This window comes from Falco punctatus (assembly GCF_963210335.1).
Source record: "Falco punctatus genome assembly, chromosome: 6".
Classification (NCBI taxonomy): Eukaryota; Metazoa; Chordata; class Aves; order Falconiformes; family Falconidae; genus Falco; species Falco punctatus.
In genome coordinates this window covers 75,543,436-75,562,460 of record NC_137585.1, presented here as the reverse complement: position 1 = coordinate 75,562,460, position 19,025 = coordinate 75,543,436, and the positions used below count along the sequence as shown (strand labels likewise).

Here is a 19,025-nt window from a genome sequence, read left to right as displayed (position 1 = left end):
TATGTATCAGAAATATCTAATTATCACAGATGACCCTACTCCAGTACAGATCCAATAGACATTTTGATCTCTGCAACACTAGATTTAAAACTAGCAAGAGGTATAGACTTTTCAGTAATTCTCTTGACTATGGAAAGTGTTTTTAATCCCAGTAATAGGCTTTAGCATCCTACTATCACTGACTTAACTGCAGCCTACACAATCTGGAGGACAGAGTATCAGTCCAAATAAGGCAAAGGTTTTTCAGAAAATATTTAATACCACATTGCATTTCTGCAAAACTGTCATGCTTTCAGTCTGAAACTTGCTTTACAGAAGTTTAATTCAATTCAGTAAACCCTGTGGAACTCAGAAGTGTTAGACACACAGGGGAAATGAAGCAGAAAGAAGCTCGCTCACTGCTCTGTATACAGTAATTCAGCAACTCAGTGAAGGATCCCATGAGGGCAGGCAGGATATTTCATCTGCAGTTCTGTATTCTAACAGGAGACTATGCTTCTCCTTTCACTACCTCTTTTGTATTGACATGAATATCCTCCCAGTGTAGATAAAGTACAGTCTTGATCAAGAAGATCAAATGCAGTAACTCTTAAGTTGTGAGCAAATGAATGATCCATGTGGCAACAAGAATCTGCCTTTTAAGGGAGGGACCATCATCTCCTGGCCAGCAAGATGGCTGGAAATAATGAGTTCTGTTCTTCATTTTTAAGGATCTATAATGTGATCTTGTCACTAACTTTTCATTATGATTTTTTTTTCTTGTCTGTCAAACAGGGAAAATTATCATTTCCTTTCTTGTGTGAATATTGTGGTACGTTGTTTTATAAACAGTAAACCTGGAAATATTTTAATTGCAACCACAAAATTATTGAAATATTGCTCCTTAAATGAAAGGGAAGGATTTCTACATATTAAGACTTTGCATCACAGTTTATGCTTCTGCTCTTGAACATATTTCTTACGGCCCCTTGGCCTACCCAGCAGAGAAGAAAAGAGCTGCAGTGCAGTGCTCCATTTATAGCATTTTTCTTGGGCCATAGTCCACTTCTTTTCAAGCTGGCAAGAGCTTGTGGAGAGAAGCTATTCTCAGAGAGTCTTTCTACTTCTTGTAATGCTTCTGGGAAGCAGAGTGACAGAAGATCCTTTGTGTATTTGAGGAATTAGTTTAAGCTCTGCTTTTAATTGCTGGAATTGCTTTCAAATTGAAATGGCTGAAAACTTTCCTACTTTCTGTTATGTTAAAGAAAATTGCAGAAACAACATCTGAAGAACACAAATAATGTAGCAATTACAAACAGTCTCAAAAGTGATTATTGCAAAATTGTACAAATCATGCATGAGATGAACGAAAAGAAAAAGCAACGGTGTCTGGATCTTGAGAGACTTACCAATACAGTCACCTTCGTTGAAGAGGAAATTGTGCAGCTACGCAAAAAATGTGAAAGGGCTATTCAGCAACAAAATGAGAGGTATACATGTAAATTTGATGTAATGTAGTGTTTCATTTTGACTTTCATGAAGCCACAATAGGAATACTAAAAAGACTGCCTCCCTACAATGTTTCACTAAACAGCCTGCCTCACCGCGATGTCAGTGCTGTTTTGCATTACACAGATGTTGTTTCTCCATTGGTGACAAGGTTTGTTCCTCAGAACTATTATTAAAAAAATTATGGTGGCTTGGCTACTGAAATTCACCTTAAGAACTTGTAGCCTCCTGCTCCATTTATACTTTATGCACAGATAAGGTATAAAAATGCAGATGTAAAGCTCCCTGATCATGTTAATCCATTTTTAAATGAATGCTGTGGAAGGCCAGAAGAGCTTTTAAAATTATATGAGAGACTAGAGTAACCTTTGCAATGGTTTGTTCCCCGATTTTCACATTGTAATTATTTTGTTACCTGTTTAAAGTGTTGTCATGATATTAAATGAATATTCGTGAAAGCTTTGTACGTTTTCCCAGATTATTACTATCTTTCAAGGTCACCAGTTATGTTCTTGAGTGGAGTACACTGAATATGAGTCAATTTGTTAAAAATTTTACCTTTTCATTTTGGGCTTATTGCAGTGGTCATCTGCTCAGAGATCGAGAAGAAGAAATAGGCATTTTATATGAAAAGATAAACATGCAAGAGATGTTGTGTAGAAATGGAGATATTGAGATGCAAGTTATGGATGAAAAGATTAGATTCCTGAAGCTGAAGGTAGATGAGAAAAAGAGACAGATTAAATTGTGGTTCAAGGCTCTCCCAGTGAAGAATGCCCTGGATGCACAGCTGGTGGTACTTCAGATACAGGTTAGTGGGAAAGAAAGCTTTTTTTTGTATTATTTGTATTATTCTGTATTTTAAAACCTAAGGTAGTTTCATAGGAAAAAACGTCTGGATCTTTATTAAAACAAAGTTCAGTTTATTAAAACCTGCCTAGCCAAACATCGATACATGTTTTTAACTTCAGGTATGTGAATTTCTATGCTTATATGTACTGGCTGATGCACTTTGTTATGCACATGCAAAACACTTCTTGATGGAATCTCAGCTAAACCACCCCACAGCATGAAATGTCAGTATGACTAAACAGGAGAATAGGAGTCATTGGGAAAAAATGGGAATGTAGATAAAATTTGTTAAAACTCTTTTGATGGGAGTAGGTGAAAGGGCAGGAGATATACTTAGCTCTTCAAATTTCTAAAATAATAACTCAATTCACACTTGACCCTGAGCCTACTCTAGAAACTCTGCTGCCTACAATGATATAATCCCCATATATTTTCTTCTCCACAAAAACAGTGTAAGTTTTAGTTCTAGTTACAAAATGACATTAAACAACTAACAAACTGCAGCGTTTGGAACATTCTTTCCTTGCTTTCTGAAATGGCTCATTTACTTATGACCTTATCTCTAGATGGTAATTTTTTCCATACATATTCTGTCAGTGCCTGCACAAAATCGTAAATTAGGGTGTACCATTGCCTTTCATAATTGCATTGATAGAAACTGTGACTTAAATAGCGCTTGCACTGTCCTGTTTCTTCTGACCTTTTAAAGAAATTGTATGCTTCACTAAAAGAATAAAATGTACAATACCTTTTGCAAACCATACCCCAAAGAACTTTACAGTGCTACTACAGATCTAAATGAGCAGAGGCAGTATGGAGAAAAAAAAAAAAAAAGAGGATAAACTAGGGGGGGGGAAATAAAAAAGATGTCTTCAGGTAAGATTTAGAATGGGGCAAACAGACTAACAAAATGCAGATGATTTCTGTGAACTGACAGTGTCAATCATGAAACTTCTTCTGTTCTGCATTCATAAAAATTTCTCATTCAGATGATGGTTCAGGTGGAGCCTAAAATCACCATTACAAGGAGGCTGTTGTTACAGGTGCCTTAAATCTTTTTGCAATATTGACTAAGGTCCAGGTAGACAACACCCACAACCTCTGCCTCATCCACTAGGCAGGTCACCTTGTCATAGACAGAGATCAGGTTTGTCAAGCAGGACCTGCCTTTCAAAAACCCACACTGGATGGGCCTGATCCCCCAGCTGCCCTGCATGTGGCACGTGATGGCACTCGGGATGTTCTGCTCCATAACCTTCCTGGCGCTGAGGTCAGGCTGGCAGGCCTGTGGTTCCCTGGATCCTCCTTCCTGCCCCTCCTGTAGATGGGTGTCACACTGGCTAACCTCCAGTCTGCTGGGACCTCCCCAGTTAGCTGGGACTGTTGGTAAATGATGGAGAGCAGCTTGGTGAGCCCCTCCCCCAGCTCCCTCAGTGCCCTCGTGTAGATCCTGTTCAGCCCCATAGACTTGTGTGTGTCCAAGTGGAGCAGCAGGTCACTGACCAAGTTCCTTCCTGTCCTGGGCTGCGGGGACTTCATTCTGCTCCTCGTCATCCCTGTCTTCCAGCTCAGGGGGCTGAGTAACCTGAAGGTAACTGGTCTTGGTATTAAACTGAGGCAAAGCAGCATTAGGTACCTCAGCCTTTTCCTTGTCCTTTGTGGCAATGTTCTCCCCTGCGTCCAATAAGGATGCAGGTTATCCTTGGCCCTCTGTTTGTTTCTAATGTATTTGTAAAAACATTTTTAGTTATCTTTTATGGCAGCGGCCAGCCTGAGTTCCAGCTGGGCTTTTGCCTCTCTAATCTTCACCCTGCATAACCTCGTGACATCCTTGTAGTCCTCCGGAGCTGCTTGCCCCTTCTTCCAAAGGTGGTTAGCTCTCCTTTTTTTCCCTGAGTTCCAGCCAAAGTGCTCTGTTCAGCCAGGCTTGTCCTCTCCCCTGCCAGCTTGTCTTTCAGCACATGGGGATCCCCTGATTCTGCACTTTTACGACTTCTTTCTTGGATAATGTCCCACCTTGATGAAGTCCTTGGCGAAACGATTCATTCAGGCATCTTGCAGGTTACACTCCTCCTTATGTGTCCAGGTAGGACGGTAGCCTTTCTTGCAACATGATGTATTGATTCATCTTCATGTAAATGTATGTAACAACCCAATTCTTTTTTAAAGAAAGGGTATCACATCAGTTCACCTTGATTTCGTATTTGTACAGGTAATTTTTCCTGCCTAAATGTAGTACCCTGCATTTGTTATTTAATATTATCTCTTTTGTGCAGACTTTTTTTCAGACCAAGATAATTTTGAATTTGAATCTTCTCCTCCAAATAGTATTTGCAGTTTCTCGAAGCTTAACCTCATTCTACTGATGTAGTACTTACCTTATACTTTCATCAAGAACCCATTTCCTTAACTTATTTATGAGAATGTCATATGAAACACTATCAAAACTATATAAAAATCAAGACATACGATAGCTTCTATTTATCATCCACACACCTGTTAAGTTGTTACAGTAGGAAATCGGTCTGGTTTGGCGTGACTCAACACCTGTGTTGGCTGTTATTCCTACCTTTTTCCTTTTCTAGCTACCTACAAAGAAAGGCCAATGATTTGTTCCAGATTTATTCTTCAGAAAGTGAAGATAATTTATCTTTAGTTCTATAGCTCCTTTCCCCCCCATTTTTAAAAACAGGTATGATATTTTCCATTTTCTAATGCTCTACATACCTCACCTGCCTTCTCTGAGATTTCCAAAATAAAGACCAGATCTGCACTCCTTGAGACCAGTCCCTTTATCTAGGCTTGTTCCATCTTGTCTGTTCATCCTTCAACAATTCCTCTTGACTGATTACAATGAAACGTAGAAAAGCCTGTCTTGTAGTGCCTTTTCATATCCCCTGTATCAAAGCATTCCAAGAAAGGAGGGGTTTTGGTGCGTTTTTTTTAAGACTTAGACCTCAGATAAAGCGATAAAGCCTTGTCCAAGAAAAACACTAATTAGGAGAAAATAAAAAAAGATGCCTATAGTTACATCACTTAAGCAGACAGGAAATAGCATGGTTATCTCTAAATGGGCTTTGTTTTCTGTAGTTTTGGATTAAACTGCATCTAATCACTTACAATTCATATTGCATTTAAAACTAAGCCTAGTATTTAAGTTGAACATGAAACTTCTTATGCTTTTTTTTTTTTTCCTGGTTTGGACAGCATTTTAGCTGCGATAGTCCTTCTTCTCTAACTAACTACTCAATCCTGCAAAATTTTACTTGGTGAGCTGTCCCTAATCTCATTAAGGTACCACTGCCTCCAACAAGGCATTTTCACCTGAGTTAGTGGTTGAGAAATTTGGCCCCAGACAGGAAACATCCCTGCAAGCATAGCTGCATCCTGTTGTTTATGCTGGTCCTGCTCTTACATCCTCCCACTCTTTTTTTTGTATTTTTGGGCTTGAGTTTTAGTTGTTTATAATGAAAATAAATCTTTCAGCACCTAGTTATGCACTGAATTGTGGTTTGCCAAGGAAATTGATCATTACAGTCATTTAAGGTTTTTATTTTGCCTGCTCTTAGACAAAGTGTAAAAGAAAGAGCTGTGTGATGCTTTTTTACCAGAAAAAGAAGTATTTAAGACAAATGTTCCAGTAAGTAATGACCATTCTGACCCGAGAAGATCTGTCAGCTTTCCCTTTTCCAGTTAAATATGACTTGTTAACTTCAGTGAACGAACTCCATCCCGGTAGCAACATCTAAACATTTACTTTGTATTTTTGATGACTGTTCCTAACTTTGTGAGCCAGCGACCACTTCTTTCCTAAAGAATACCACCACCTGCAAATAATAGCACCACCTAGCATTTACAGCAACTTACTTGGGTTATGTTTTGTCAGTGCTAATAGATCAAGAGTGGAGTGACAATGCACTGACAGATGGCCAGGTGCATATTAAAGCACAAAACCCCAACACTGTCAGTCTTGCAAATCCAAACATGAAGAAATGGTCCCAGTCACTCCTTCAGCGAGTATTTACGCAAAGCATGGATGTCCATCGAGTGTATTCTGGGAAGCGTTATTCCATGGGAAGGTCTCACATCAGAAAGGTCAGGGAACACCTGCCTTTGTGGGTCCCAGGAGTATCACATCGTTCAGTGTCACCACTGAGTCACTTTGGGACACATGCCTGGGAACTTTAACGTGGAAAACTTGGATGCCTGTAAGGATGAGACCTTTAGTGCTAATGAGTGGGAAAGTGGGACTTTCAGATTTAACTTGCAACCAAACTGTCAGGCACTTTGTCATGGTTTAACCCCAGCTGGCAACTAAGCAGAGGGCTGGGGAGGAGAATCAGAAAAAAGGTAAAACTCAAGGACTGAGATAAGAATCATCTAATAATTGAAATAAAATAAAATAAACCCAACAACACTAATAATAACAGCAATTGTAATGAAAAGGAAAGAAAAGGGGAAAGAAATAAAATCCAAGGGGAAGAGGAAAAGAAACAAAGTGATGGCCAGTACAGTTGCTCACCACCCACTGACCGATGCCTAGCCAGGCCCCAAGCAGTGATGGGCCAGCCCTAGAGAACCCCCCCAGTTTATGTACTGAGCATGACGTGCTATGGTATGGAATATCCCTTTGGCTGGTTTGGGCAGCTGTCCTGGCTGTGTCCTCTCCCAGCTTCTTGTGCCCCCCCAGCCCTCTCGCTGGCCAGGCCCCAGAAACTGAAAAATCTCTGACTTCGTATAAACTGAGAAACAACCAAGAACATCTGTTGTCAACACTGTTCTCACACCACATCCAAAACACAGCAGTGCACCAGCTACTAAGCGTAAAATTAATTCTATCCCAGCTGAAACCAACACACATGTGCATCCTCCCTACATCCCTAAATGGATCCTGTGGGTCAAAGAGAAGTTTGTGGGGAATAAAGGAAGACATCACCCCAGAAGCTTGGTGTATTCCTGAGGATGAAAAAAGTAGCCCGACGAAAAGAAGCAGGTAGAACTCAATTTCTGGCAGACAGCAGGGTTTACCTCTGTCCTGCAACCGTCACACTATATTCCCTTTTAAAAAAAAAATAAATGAATGGCTCATAATCTTCCATGTTACCCTCCCCCCTTCGCAGTACAAGGAAACCTTCTCTGTTAAAGTCTGTGGGATCAAGCTCTGGAGGTGAGTTAGGTGGGGATGTGCTCCCACCGTCAGTCTCAGAGGAACCCCCGGTGCCCACCGCAGCCCCTGTGCAGCCCCCCCCACTGCTGGAGGCACCAGCTGGGCCAGGCTGCAGAGACCTGGGGAGGGGGAAGGAAGCGGGTGCAGCAAGGGCTCCCCCCCCTCCTGCTGCCCCTCTCCCTCCTCAGGACAGGAGCCACAGCTGGGGCAGGTCTCACAGCTGCTAACCGCGGCTGTGGAGGGGGGCCTGAGCCCCCTCCACCATGGCCCAAAGGACATAAGTTTGGCAGCACCCACCTGTGGCTTTACATCCAGGCCTCCCAGCAGAAGCTGGAGAAGGTATCGGTCCCTGGGGCAGCCTCCTTCTGACTTCCCAAACATATTCAGAAGGTGAAAATCATCTCCTGGTCCAGGGCTTTAGTCGTGATACCTGGTGGCTCAGAGAAGAAGCCTCTTCTGTGTGGCTGAATTATTTGTACACCATTTCAGGTGGTTGTGTTGCACGTGGAGAAGGGAGTCAAGGGAACGAGCATTCAAGACATTTGAACTACTAGTAAGATGAAACTGATTTATATTTACGTATTATAGGAATGCCCTTCTGTGACACAATCTACTGTTTCTCAGATTCCTGTTTGTTGGCAATGGGACAGGAGGATGATGTATGTCCACCTCTGGTTTTGGAGGGAAATGTTTCCCAGCGTTTGCGTAGCCCTACAGCGCCCAAGTGTCCCACACATCTCCCGGCAGGGCTGCAGGCCTGCCTGCCTCCAAGCCCTGGTGCTGGCAGCACTGCCACCCCAGTCACTTTAGTGCAGTTCTGCTGGTGCAAATCAGAGACAAGAGACCTTCCATCTCCAGCCACATAGCAACACATAGCGGGGCTTTTGGCTTCTTGTGTGAAAAAATAACCCTTGTAGCTTTTTATTTGCTAGTATTCCCAGTGCAAGGACAGGATTAAATGGATGGAGGAAACCCTTGCTGACCCCACAAATGACAGTAGAAGGTGAGACTTGCGAGGGAAGGACCCGTCCCCACCTGAGCTGCTAAAAAAGATTGAGCAGGTAACATCACTTCTCTTATCACAAGCCATCCTGCTATGACTGACTTCTTTTAGGAAAAGAAAACAGTATCTTTTTAAAATAAGTTTTCTGTAACAGGAATTAAAATAATTATGACTAGCTCATGGGAACTCCAGCCCAGCATCTGCTTTCCAGGACAACTGGACATGGGACATTTTGACTTTGAGCAGAGGCTGGAGAGGGGGAGCTCTGTGTGAATACCTGGCTCCGCAGCACCCTCTGCTAGCTGCGCCGCTCGCATCACGGGCACTTCAGCGCAGACCCTCCTGCTTCACTACAGAAAAGCACAGCAAAGGCAGCAGAGGGAGATAAATACAGAATAATAAAACACTGAAAAACAAAGCCGTTGTTATTCTGCAACTGGCTCGTAGCTGTTCCACCACTATGCACGGGCTGCAGTCCCACTACCCCCTTGGCAAAGCCCGTGTGTGACACAGAACCAAGCATCCTTCTCAGGCTTTGGCTGCACTGCCTTGTTTCCATGCCGAACAGGGAGCCGCAGAACAGACCTTCATGGCAGTGGCAGCCAGGCCAGCCAAGCAGCTGTGTGCCTGGCTGCAGCACTGCCAGCGGCTGCAGGAGGGAGAATGCTTCAAAACGAAGCATTAGGTCCAATATGAAAGCTGATTTCAGGGCACCTCCTGTATGGCGCGTGAGGGGAAGGTAAAGGAATGGAATGACTGACTGTGGTATTTTTGTCTGTCCCATTTGTAGGGGCACAGAACTCCCCCCACTGCAGTTGGTGTTCGGGGGATTCACGCGGGGCTGAGAAGGTGTTAGGGTAACGGCAAGCCTGGAGCAGTACACACCTAAGTCCTCCTTTTGAAATTGAGCTTGTAGGGATTTACATGAATGCTTCTGCTTGAATTACTTGACCTTTTTGCTTTGCTGCCCCATATTCCTTGACAGGAGGGAGCTCTGCATAGCCAAGCAGGCTACAACATGGCCCTCTATTACCAACCTGCACATTAAAAAGCTGGGTCGAGTCCTGACATTTACATTTAAATGTTCTCGTTCAATCTCCTTGTGATTTTAAAGTCCTTTTAATTGCACAGTAGTTTCTTTTCTTAGTCTTTGGAGGCCATACTTTTTTTTTTTTTAGAAGCAGGAAGGAAAAGGTATTTAAAGTAAGAGCCGAAACCTTTTTATTATGATGTGTCTCCAGGAACTAGAAAATTTATTTATTTTTTTTTTTAGAAAAAAGATCACTAGAAAAAAACTCATTGCTGTCAAAACACAGCAAGACAGTAATAATGCTGCTGTCACCCCTGGTCCCCCAGAAGGGCCTGGTCTGATGTGGAAGAACTGTACGACCGACAGTAACCAACTGAACCAACCTTGGCCTGATACTTGGCAGAGAGGGTGAAAACTCTGAGAAATCTGTTGGTGAAGTGATTATTTATGGCTGTTCATGAGTATTATTTCAGCAGCTCTCAAAGCAATCACAAGAACACCTTGTGCTGCACCTTCCCCTGTCACTTACCTACACCCTGTTTACTCCTTCTCTATGCAGCTAGAAGTAGAGCTAGTACAGAAGGAGGAGAAGTTGCTGGAGACAGACTTTCTCTACAAGCACGTTTCCCGGTTGACAGACAGAATCCATGCTACAGCAGAGAATGGAAAGCAGGACACGCTGCTGTTAGCTAAAAGGGTAAGAAGGGCATTGCACGCTCTGCTTGCCAGCCTATACAAAATGAAATCATATCTAGGCAAGAGGCAAGATGACTCACTTGGAAATTACAGAATTGGCTGGAAATATTGACAAGCAAATCATATGTTAGTCTTCAGAAACTACAGGCAATTAGCAGCAATGGTGATAGATGTACTGAAAGCATTAGGCGAGTGTACTTTCTTAATGAAAGAAAGTTGCACCATAAATAGCACCTTTCACCGACATACCCGATTAGGTCCTGCTCAGGTAGATGCTCACAAACTTGGTAGAATCCTCCTTTTGCACATGTACTTAACAGCCTTTCCACAACAAACACGTCAAAGGCTAAAAAGCAATAAGAAAAAGCCAGGTAAATTTTGCTTCAATATACAAAAAGATAAGCCTGATATCTGCCTCAAAATTTCTTTGTTATTTAGGTAGGGAGCACCACACAGGAAAGAAATACCATTTTCAATACAATCACTTTTATGTAATTATAGATATTGTCTTTTAACTGCCAGTAATACTGTTCGGGGAAGAGCAAAAATCCTCCAACCCCCGCCTCCTTAATGAAGAGGATGCAAATAGAGCAGAGCTGAGTGAAAAGCAAAAAAAAAAATGGAGTGAGTAATTAATGTAAACCAAGGCCAGCCAGGGTGGATTCCCCCACCCCCTCAGGTGTTAGATTTGGCCCTTGCAAAGGCTTAAACCAAAACACATCCTTACAATAAATCTTTAACTTTCCACAGAAAGAGAAATTACATGGGTGTTATTTGGATTTCTGAAATCCTGGCCACAGGCTAATAAACTATGGTAAGAACAGCAGCGTGCTAAAAGTTTGCAAGTTCTCTGACTCACTCAACTCTCTATTAGTCACTTAAAAAAAGAGTATTTAAGGTTTGTTGCGGTTTTTTGTTTAAATTATCTCTACCCAGACTCAAGGACTCCTTCCCATTCTTCCTTCATTCGCCCACCTGCCTAGGATAACTTGACAACCCGCAGCCCTGCTGTGTCCACATTATGACGCAATTATCTTGTAAGGATCAGGCTTATTACACAGTTATTACAGTCATTTGTGCAAAAACTCAGTAAGAATTGGGGCAGTGGGCCTTTGAGGGCAGCAGGAGTTCTGCTGTTCAATGAAAAGGGCAGGGGGTAATTACAAACTCGCTTTTCTGTATCTCATCTCGGAGTAATTGTGACTCCTTACGCTGCCAGTTCCTGCGGTTCCAAGCAGACACAGAAACACAACCTGTTTCATTAAGTCATTTTCAAGTACAGAACTATTTTTTAAATCCTTGTCAAGCTGGACTTGTTCTCACGTACATAATGCTTATCCAGGTGTCATGCCCCGTGTCTAGAGGGAAGCCCTAACTAAAATGCAATTGTTACTTATTCCAGACAAACGAACTGCGGAAGATGATAAAGGACAGAACCCGTAAGGCGATGGCTCTCGTTGCCGAGTTATCCATGAAGCAAGCACTTGCCATTAAACTCCAGCAGGAAATGAAAGACAAAGAACAATTTCTGATGACTGTTTCATCAAGGATAGCTCAAGGCCTTCCCCCTCCGAAAGAAACAGAAGACGAATGGTTGAAGATACTACACGATGAGAGGATGCAAAAAGAAGCGGCTGAAGCCAGAGCTAAAGTAAGTTTTTGCCATACGTTGCGATTAGATCCTCGGCCCCGTCTTTTCACTGCCCCAGCTCACCTTTCTGCCAGAGCTGTGCCAGCTCACTGCGTAGCTCTTCGCCGCCACACACGGAGCTCTGGGAGTCAGTGGAGGGGGTGGCAGAGGCAGATGGCTACTGAAGCGGTACACGGTGGGTTTGAGCAGTTTTAACCGCAGTCTGGCGACACCGCTTAGAACCGGTCACCGAATCTTAAGGAGCGAATACACTAAAAGTCAGACTTGCCTTCTGCTGAAGCGGTTTGTGGGGCCGTGGTGTCTGGGCATGATGGGGGAGAGAGTCGTCGCTGAAGTTCTGCTTCCCATTTCATTTCAAGGTAAAGCTGCAACAGGTGGGGGGTGGGGTTCAGGAAAAACAAGTTTAGTGTCTTCCACATAACCAGATGCGGTGAACATCGGATCAGAAGTAGCGAGGACAGAGATTGCTGAGCAAGACGGCGAGGGGAGGCAGGGCAGCGTTCCAGGTACTACCCTGCTGGATACCATGCCTCCTTAGCGGGGACAGTCGGTGATCCCAGAGCAGAGAGCTCCCAGAGAAGAAGTAGTACCACAAAACTGAGCCAGGCATACTGTGGGAACTCCTGCTGCTGGGAAACGAGCTTTGCGATATAGGAATCCCTTAGCTGATCACTCCAAGGGAATCTGAAAGGGGCGCTAAGCTGAGGCAGGAATGCACTGTGCATACACTTAAAGAACTTGAAGTCACACAGAAGTGCTGCAGTAAAACTGGTTTAGAATAAGAAACTTCTCTGTCATTAACACTTCTCATGCTGTGACTCAGCTTCCTTTCAGTGCTGCGGACACAAGCTCACTGCAGTAACCGTGTTCAGGAGCCGCCGCTGTCAGCACACACAGAGCCCTGTTTTGAAGCATCGGATCTATCGTCTTGTTCCTGAGATGTTCTGTGCACTTATTACAACTTTTTAAAGTTCACCTAATCTCCTTTCCTCACAAACAGCAAAAGCATTACAGGCTCAAACCATATACTATTTAAAGGACAAACTCACATTGACGTGGTCAGTAGCTCATTGCTTTCCTTTCAATACCCCTCTGGGTTTCCAGGTCTGGGAAGGACTGGAGTAACAGTGTTCCCTTTGTAAGGCGTTCTGCATGTTGGCTCAGGAGACTACCGGCATTTTAAAGCATGTAAGCACAATGTGATCAAAATGCGTTACTTCCACAGCATGCTGCAGAAGAGGAACAAGCTGCAGCGCCCGGCTCCATCCACACGACAGCTGAACAACGCCCAACTGCCTATATCCCGGATGACGAACACGGTCTCCCAGTGCCACGGCCCTACGGCACCCTGGCTCCTTTCAAACCACGTGAACCTCGTTCGAATAGGAGACATTTCAGAAAACCTACTGTAAAGCCAATTGAAATGTGAACAGACAGCACCTACAGCAGGCAAGGGTGTTACTGAATCCGGAGGGTCAGTAGCATTTACACTACAACGGAGGAATAGTTGTTAGCGTTTAGCCAAATTCCATAGTGAAAACAAAGTAGTAATTAATGCCCAAAGCGCAGCTCAATAGTCAGTGACACAAGTTCCCTTCTCCTGGCTAGGAGGAGCCTGGTACCCCAAATGCAGCACAGCATTTTAAACTGTTAAGAAAAATAAGCGATACTTACTACATACTACACTTATATTTTTTTGCAGGTAAAGTTTTATTGCATCTGATTGTATTTTATAATACATATAATTAAAAAGAAATCTTCTCTTGTTATTAATATTATACAAAGTCCCCACCGGTTATATAAATAAACCAACATAGCTTTCTACAGTCTGGGATTGGAGTTCATGCTTACCAGATAAATCTTAATTACACTGAGAAAATGATTCCCTCCCTCTGTGCAGTTCCTGAGAAAGCTAACGGTCTTGCTCCACTGATGGCAAGGACAAGGAAATGACCAGGCACTTGCCGAGCCACTCCTGAGAACTGGAATTTTTCATTTCACTGGTAAGGAACAGAAAGCATCAGTGGAAAGTACTCAGGGAGAACATCAGAGGTTGTTACTGAAAACCTCCAAAATCTGTCAAATTGTCAATGAGCTTCACTACTTTAATAGCCTGAAACTTTGATAGAGTTGGTTTTAAACCAATAAAGACTGCAGATATCCTACGTGTCAGGACTTAAATCTTCTCTGCATAGCAAACTGCTATTACTATTTTAAAGTCACAGTTCAGAACTTAAAAAAAACCCAACCCCCAAAAACACTGGTTCAGTTATGTACAAATAGAAGTTGAAAACAAAGGAAAAACAACCTCCGTAATTTCTTCCTGAAGCTGAGGTTTGAACTGTAACACTGCAAGTTGTAAGGAAAGAATTAAGTAACACTCTGTCCAAGCCACTGTTAAGATACACTTCCAAAGAACTTCCTTCTTGTCCTGTATTATAGTTCCACTTATTTGACCACTTCAAAACAAAACCACAGATCTGTTTCAAACCTGGGTTTGTGTCAGAAGTATTCCTCCAGGACTTTTCTAGAAGTTGGGAATTTCAGCCTTAATACATTGGACCAAACACTATTTTCAGCGGCTTATGTCAGGAATGGTGGCTACCCAAAACTGCAGATTATTTGGGAAACAACATGATATTTAAGTTTAAAAAAAAGTATTTGTTTGCAAACTTGTATACTTTTATATGAGCACTACAGTTCGACAGTCTTCAACAGCATGTTATTTCAGGAATGTTCGAGGCCCAAAAGCGTCACAGTGTGTTTGAGTGCCGTTTCCTCTACAAATCGTATGTTAACATGGTCTTGTTTTTCATACGGATTCATACCTAAAAAACATAGTGAGAAAGTTAGTATTTACAAAGTCGTTAAGTGTTCTTACACACTTAATCCCGCACTCTATTGAACATCTTCATCTAAAATACCAAAAGATAAGTTAATAGAGGGAACAGTGTTTTCATTTACACCAAACACCTGCAGCTTTCAGTGGAGTCATTTGGATGCTCCTCATGGCAAAAACTTCCCTATTAGTGGGACGTAAGTAAATGATATCCCCTACAGAGGGGAGCCAGACCATCTCTGGAGGCCACTAGGGATTTCCATACGTTGCATCCTACAATGGAGATCCAAACCAAGGTTTAAGCACAGTGGCTATGTTAGTGCTAGTACATAAAATGGACCAGGGCGCAGCCTCATATACTTCTATATGGTTTAACTTTTCTTCCTCCCCAAACGGGATGACATACATACACAGACAATCTTGTTTCAGCCTTCAAGTCCTTATCCTGACTTTTATTTTGCTTACCAGTACAGGCATCGCCAGTAACGCTACTGACAGTCCAATGCTTCCCTTAAAGGCACCTTTTTCAGTGGAATTCAAAATCTTCAGACGCTTTGGTTCACTGTATGCAGCAAGTGCCCTAATCAACTTGAACTGCATTTCACAAAAAGGAACTGCTTTGAGAAATGCCTGTTACTTCAGCGCACCTCCTGATCTAGCAACGTGGGTTCTCTTTTCTGGGGTGGAACATCTGATTTTGGTTGCCTCAGCCACCATACTGCATAAATGAGGAAGCCCTTCTCCCTTCTCCCCATTTGCATACAGAATTACAGCGACCACCACACTGTACACTGACCACATTTCACTACGAGTTCCGAAAAATGCAAGTTTGCTAACCGGATCCAACACAGAGAGGACTCAGAGGAAAGGATATGCAGCGAAGAAGCCCTCTGACAATTCCCAGCAGCAGAAAGACAACCAAACCTATGTGTTGGGACATCACTGGAGTTTTAGGACTCGGGCATTTCAACATAGTCAGGATACAGCCGAGCGTGAGCATGAAAGGGTAACAATTACTGGTCTTCCAAAGCAGAGAGTTAGCATTACCTTCATCCTCTATCTCTGCCAACACATTAGTCAGGTAGTTCAGCGGCAAAAACTCTATAGGGACTGAGCGTCTCTCAGGGACAGGCCTGCTACACTGCAAGGGAGAATATTTCAGGTTAGTTCAGAGTCCCACAGTACCAAATTTCAGTGTTATCTTTAGTGTGTTATAGTCTACAGCAAGGTCAGGAATCTCAACACCGTCAAAGCAAAAGATTACCAAAAAACCGGCCTGTGTGCTCTTACCTGCCTGTCCCCGAGCTTCTCAAGCAGAAGTTTCACATATTTCCGTGCAATGAAATTAGCATTTATCGGGTGATTCCAAAACTGACGAACCTTTTGACCAAGAACCTAGTAAGCAAAAAAACAAAAACCCCAAACCTCAGAACATAAACACAGGACAGTGGAAATTTAGGAGGGGGAAAGGAGGAAAAAACCTGAAACAAAATGCAGGCTGTAACACAGATGCTTTGCTTTCAGACACTGATGACAGAAACTAAGATGTCCTAATTTTTAGCTGCAGAGCCTTCCTTTCATAGCCAGTAACTAAAAGATTACAACACGCTCCCAAAACATGGGGAAAAAATCAAAACCTTGCTACACAGTACCCACCGAGTTACTCCGTTTCATCAATCAGTCTTGTCATTACCTCTGTCCTACTTTTGCATGCATACTTAAGTGTTAATTGAGGCTTAAAAGAACCCTTTCTCCTTTATTGTGGCTCTTTAGATCCATTCTCCTCCCAAAGAATAACCCAGATGCCCCACTCCTCAATGATCCATTCGGAACAGGGCTTCTCTCAGGCTTAGTTTAAGGAACCTTACAAAAGCAGAATGCCGGCGGAACACAATCTGCATCCCATTATATAGGTCATCATCTTGGGAATTGATAACATTGATTCACAATCCCAAAAGCAAAACGGATTCAAAATCGGATGTCCCAAAGCTTCCAATCCTAACTAATAAGTAAACAAATAGGAACACACTGTGAAATTAGCTCCACCTTCTGCTCTTTTCCCTACCTAGATCTTTTTTTACCCACCCTCACTTTTTAGTTGCATTGCAATACAGAGTACTGAAGGGGTTCATTTGGGAAATGCCGTACAGTTTCAACAGTGCCTAAATACTTGCTTCTGATGCAACTGAAGTCACCTACTGAATCTAACCTGCTCAGAACAGTCCGAGTCACCCCAAAGCATCCTTTTTGGCAAACAAACAATTATCTGTGTTTTTTTCCAAAAGCTGTAAATAGATACGATAAGGCACTGAGTCTACAGTGCGTAAGTAGCAGTACACGTCCCCTAAAGCACTCACAGCTCAGCCCTTTGCTTCCAGTCGGGGTTGGAATGGTGCTCCCCACCCACCCGGCCTGGGGCTGACCCCAGCTCACCAACCCATGCCCAAAGCAAGACACAGAAGACAAAGAACAGCCTGTGTATTTCTCCTTCCCTAGCCCTCCTCCAAACTGCTGCCAAAGAAAGAAGCCCTTGTCAGAGGAAAACTAAAGCAGCACTTCTGGCCATCTGAACTACATGTAGCAGCTCATAATGAGCAAACAATAAGCAACTTGAGAAAAGCCAGTTCTACAGCAAGGCACACCCCACGGGGGGATCCCTGGTTTCCCTCTGCTCACTGTGACGTCGTGCTTCCTCTGCAGTGCTGTGCACTAAGAACAGAAGGGGAAAAGGAGAAGTCAACCTCCCATTCTGTTGGCACGTTTAAAGGAGCATCAGTAATTAGTTCCAGCACGTGGCTAAACGAGTCACCTTACCAACAGACAAGGCTGGGAGATTTCAGAGAGAGGGGGATCTTTGTAATTCAATCCTCTCCACAGTTGTGGTACAATCAGATTTTACAGCTTTTACTGTACCAGCTTTTGAACATATTTGATAAAATGTATAAAACCAAATGCAGGTGTCACAAGTGAGAAAGGCATTTGTAGATGCTAAGAAACACACACAACCCCCCCATAAATACTCTCTAAACCCTGTTAAACCCTTATTGCTTTATGCAGACAAGTACTCAGCAGAACAGTGTCAGTGTTGTCTGTTTGATTCCTGTAAGGTACTGGAGACACTGTGAAACACTAGGGACAAGTTGTAATTTAAATTACCAGAGTACCCTACGGGTCACGAGCAGCAGATGGAGAACCTGTGGAGGTTGAGAATATATCTGTGCCCTATTCGAATCACAGCTAAGTCCTCCATTGGCTTGATCCCACGCACAAGGAGGAATTTCCTATCGATTCCAAACTCCAAGAAATTACATCCGATGTCATAAGTTACCTCGGGAAGCCTCATGACAATACTGAACTTCAGTTTTTCATTCTTCTCAGTGTCATCCAAATCTGTAAGAGAAAGCGAGTCAAAAACCACCAAAACAAAGGACAAACCAACCCCCAGCAACCACATCGCTAAAACTTTCAACTTTCACTGAAGACATTCTGAATAAATATCATCCCCATAATGAAAAGAAAATTTATTTTGAAATAATGGCTATGAGGACTGTTATTTACATTTATACCATTTAATACCATTTATATAAATATTTTTCTGTGTATTTGCCCATAACCTCATATTTTATGCAACAACTTATACAGTAATTGAAACATGTTTTGACTAAGTAGAGCTCCAATATTTATAATATTTCATTTATCAAGACCAGGCACAGATTAATACAGTATACTGTGTTGTCTCGAACACTGGAGACACAGCACATTACAAGGGAGCACAGCTGCAGCTGTGGTGACATGCATTACTGTTAGAGAATCTTACCCCAGTGCTGCTTCATCCCAGGAAACATATGCTACAAGTCCCCTTTCCTCCCCTCCGATCTAGAAAAGGCAGTTAACATGGGTGTGATGCCAGCTGTGCCTGCAACGGGCAATTTGTCCCACTCTCCATTTTATTCCCCAGTCATTCCTACCATACATGTGCTGCTTTGCTCCTAAGCCTCCTTTGTGGAAACTAGCTACTTCGCTTCCACTCAGAAGAAAGCCACATACAGAACACAATCTGCTCTCGATAACTACACAAGTTCATACAGAACTTAACTCCGACTTTTAGTTAACATAACATTATATTTAGAAGACGTCCACAAGTTCAATATTTACTAAAAACATTGAGATGCTGGGTCAGGTAGGCTTTTCTGGGCTTATTTTGAATTTTTAGTGCACAGAGCTTCAAGCCATTTGCCAATCCCAGCACTAGGATTATCTCAGAATCATAGGATTATTTAGGTTGGAAAAGACCTTTGA

General features: G+C 42.8%; 2 protein-coding genes across 4 annotated transcripts in view; one reads left to right on the top strand and one right to left on the bottom strand.

Moving 5' to 3' along the window:
* Positions 1-13,436, top strand: part of CCDC146 (coiled-coil domain containing 146) — a 72,164-nt gene extending 58,728 nt beyond the window's left edge. Inside the window, 7 exon segments of the mRNA XM_080393460.1 lie at positions 1,245-1,469; positions 2,071-2,299; positions 8,440-8,511; positions 8,515-8,568; positions 10,100-10,237; positions 11,639-11,887; positions 13,113-13,436. Of these exon segments, the coding sequence (XP_080249586.1) occupies positions 1,245-1,469; positions 2,071-2,299; positions 8,440-8,511; positions 8,515-8,568; positions 10,100-10,237; positions 11,639-11,887; positions 13,113-13,316 (1,171 nt within the window). The 3' untranslated portion in view covers positions 13,317-13,436.
* A 142-nt stretch (positions 13,437-13,578) lies between these two features.
* The window catches only part of GSAP (gamma-secretase activating protein), a 49,914-nt gene continuing 44,467 nt past the window's right edge, over positions 13,579-19,025 (bottom strand). For 2 of the 3 annotated variants that reach the window (XM_080391916.1, XM_080391917.1), the window contains exons 28-30: positions 18,055-18,116; positions 16,017-16,121; positions 14,722-15,867 (exon numbers count right to left, since the gene is read on the bottom strand). In XM_080391916.1, coding sequence (XP_080248042.1) covers positions 15,559-15,867; positions 16,017-16,121; positions 18,055-18,116 — 476 coding nt within the window. In that variant the 3' untranslated portion in view covers positions 14,722-15,558. The other variant, XM_080391918.1, reaches the window with a different exon arrangement.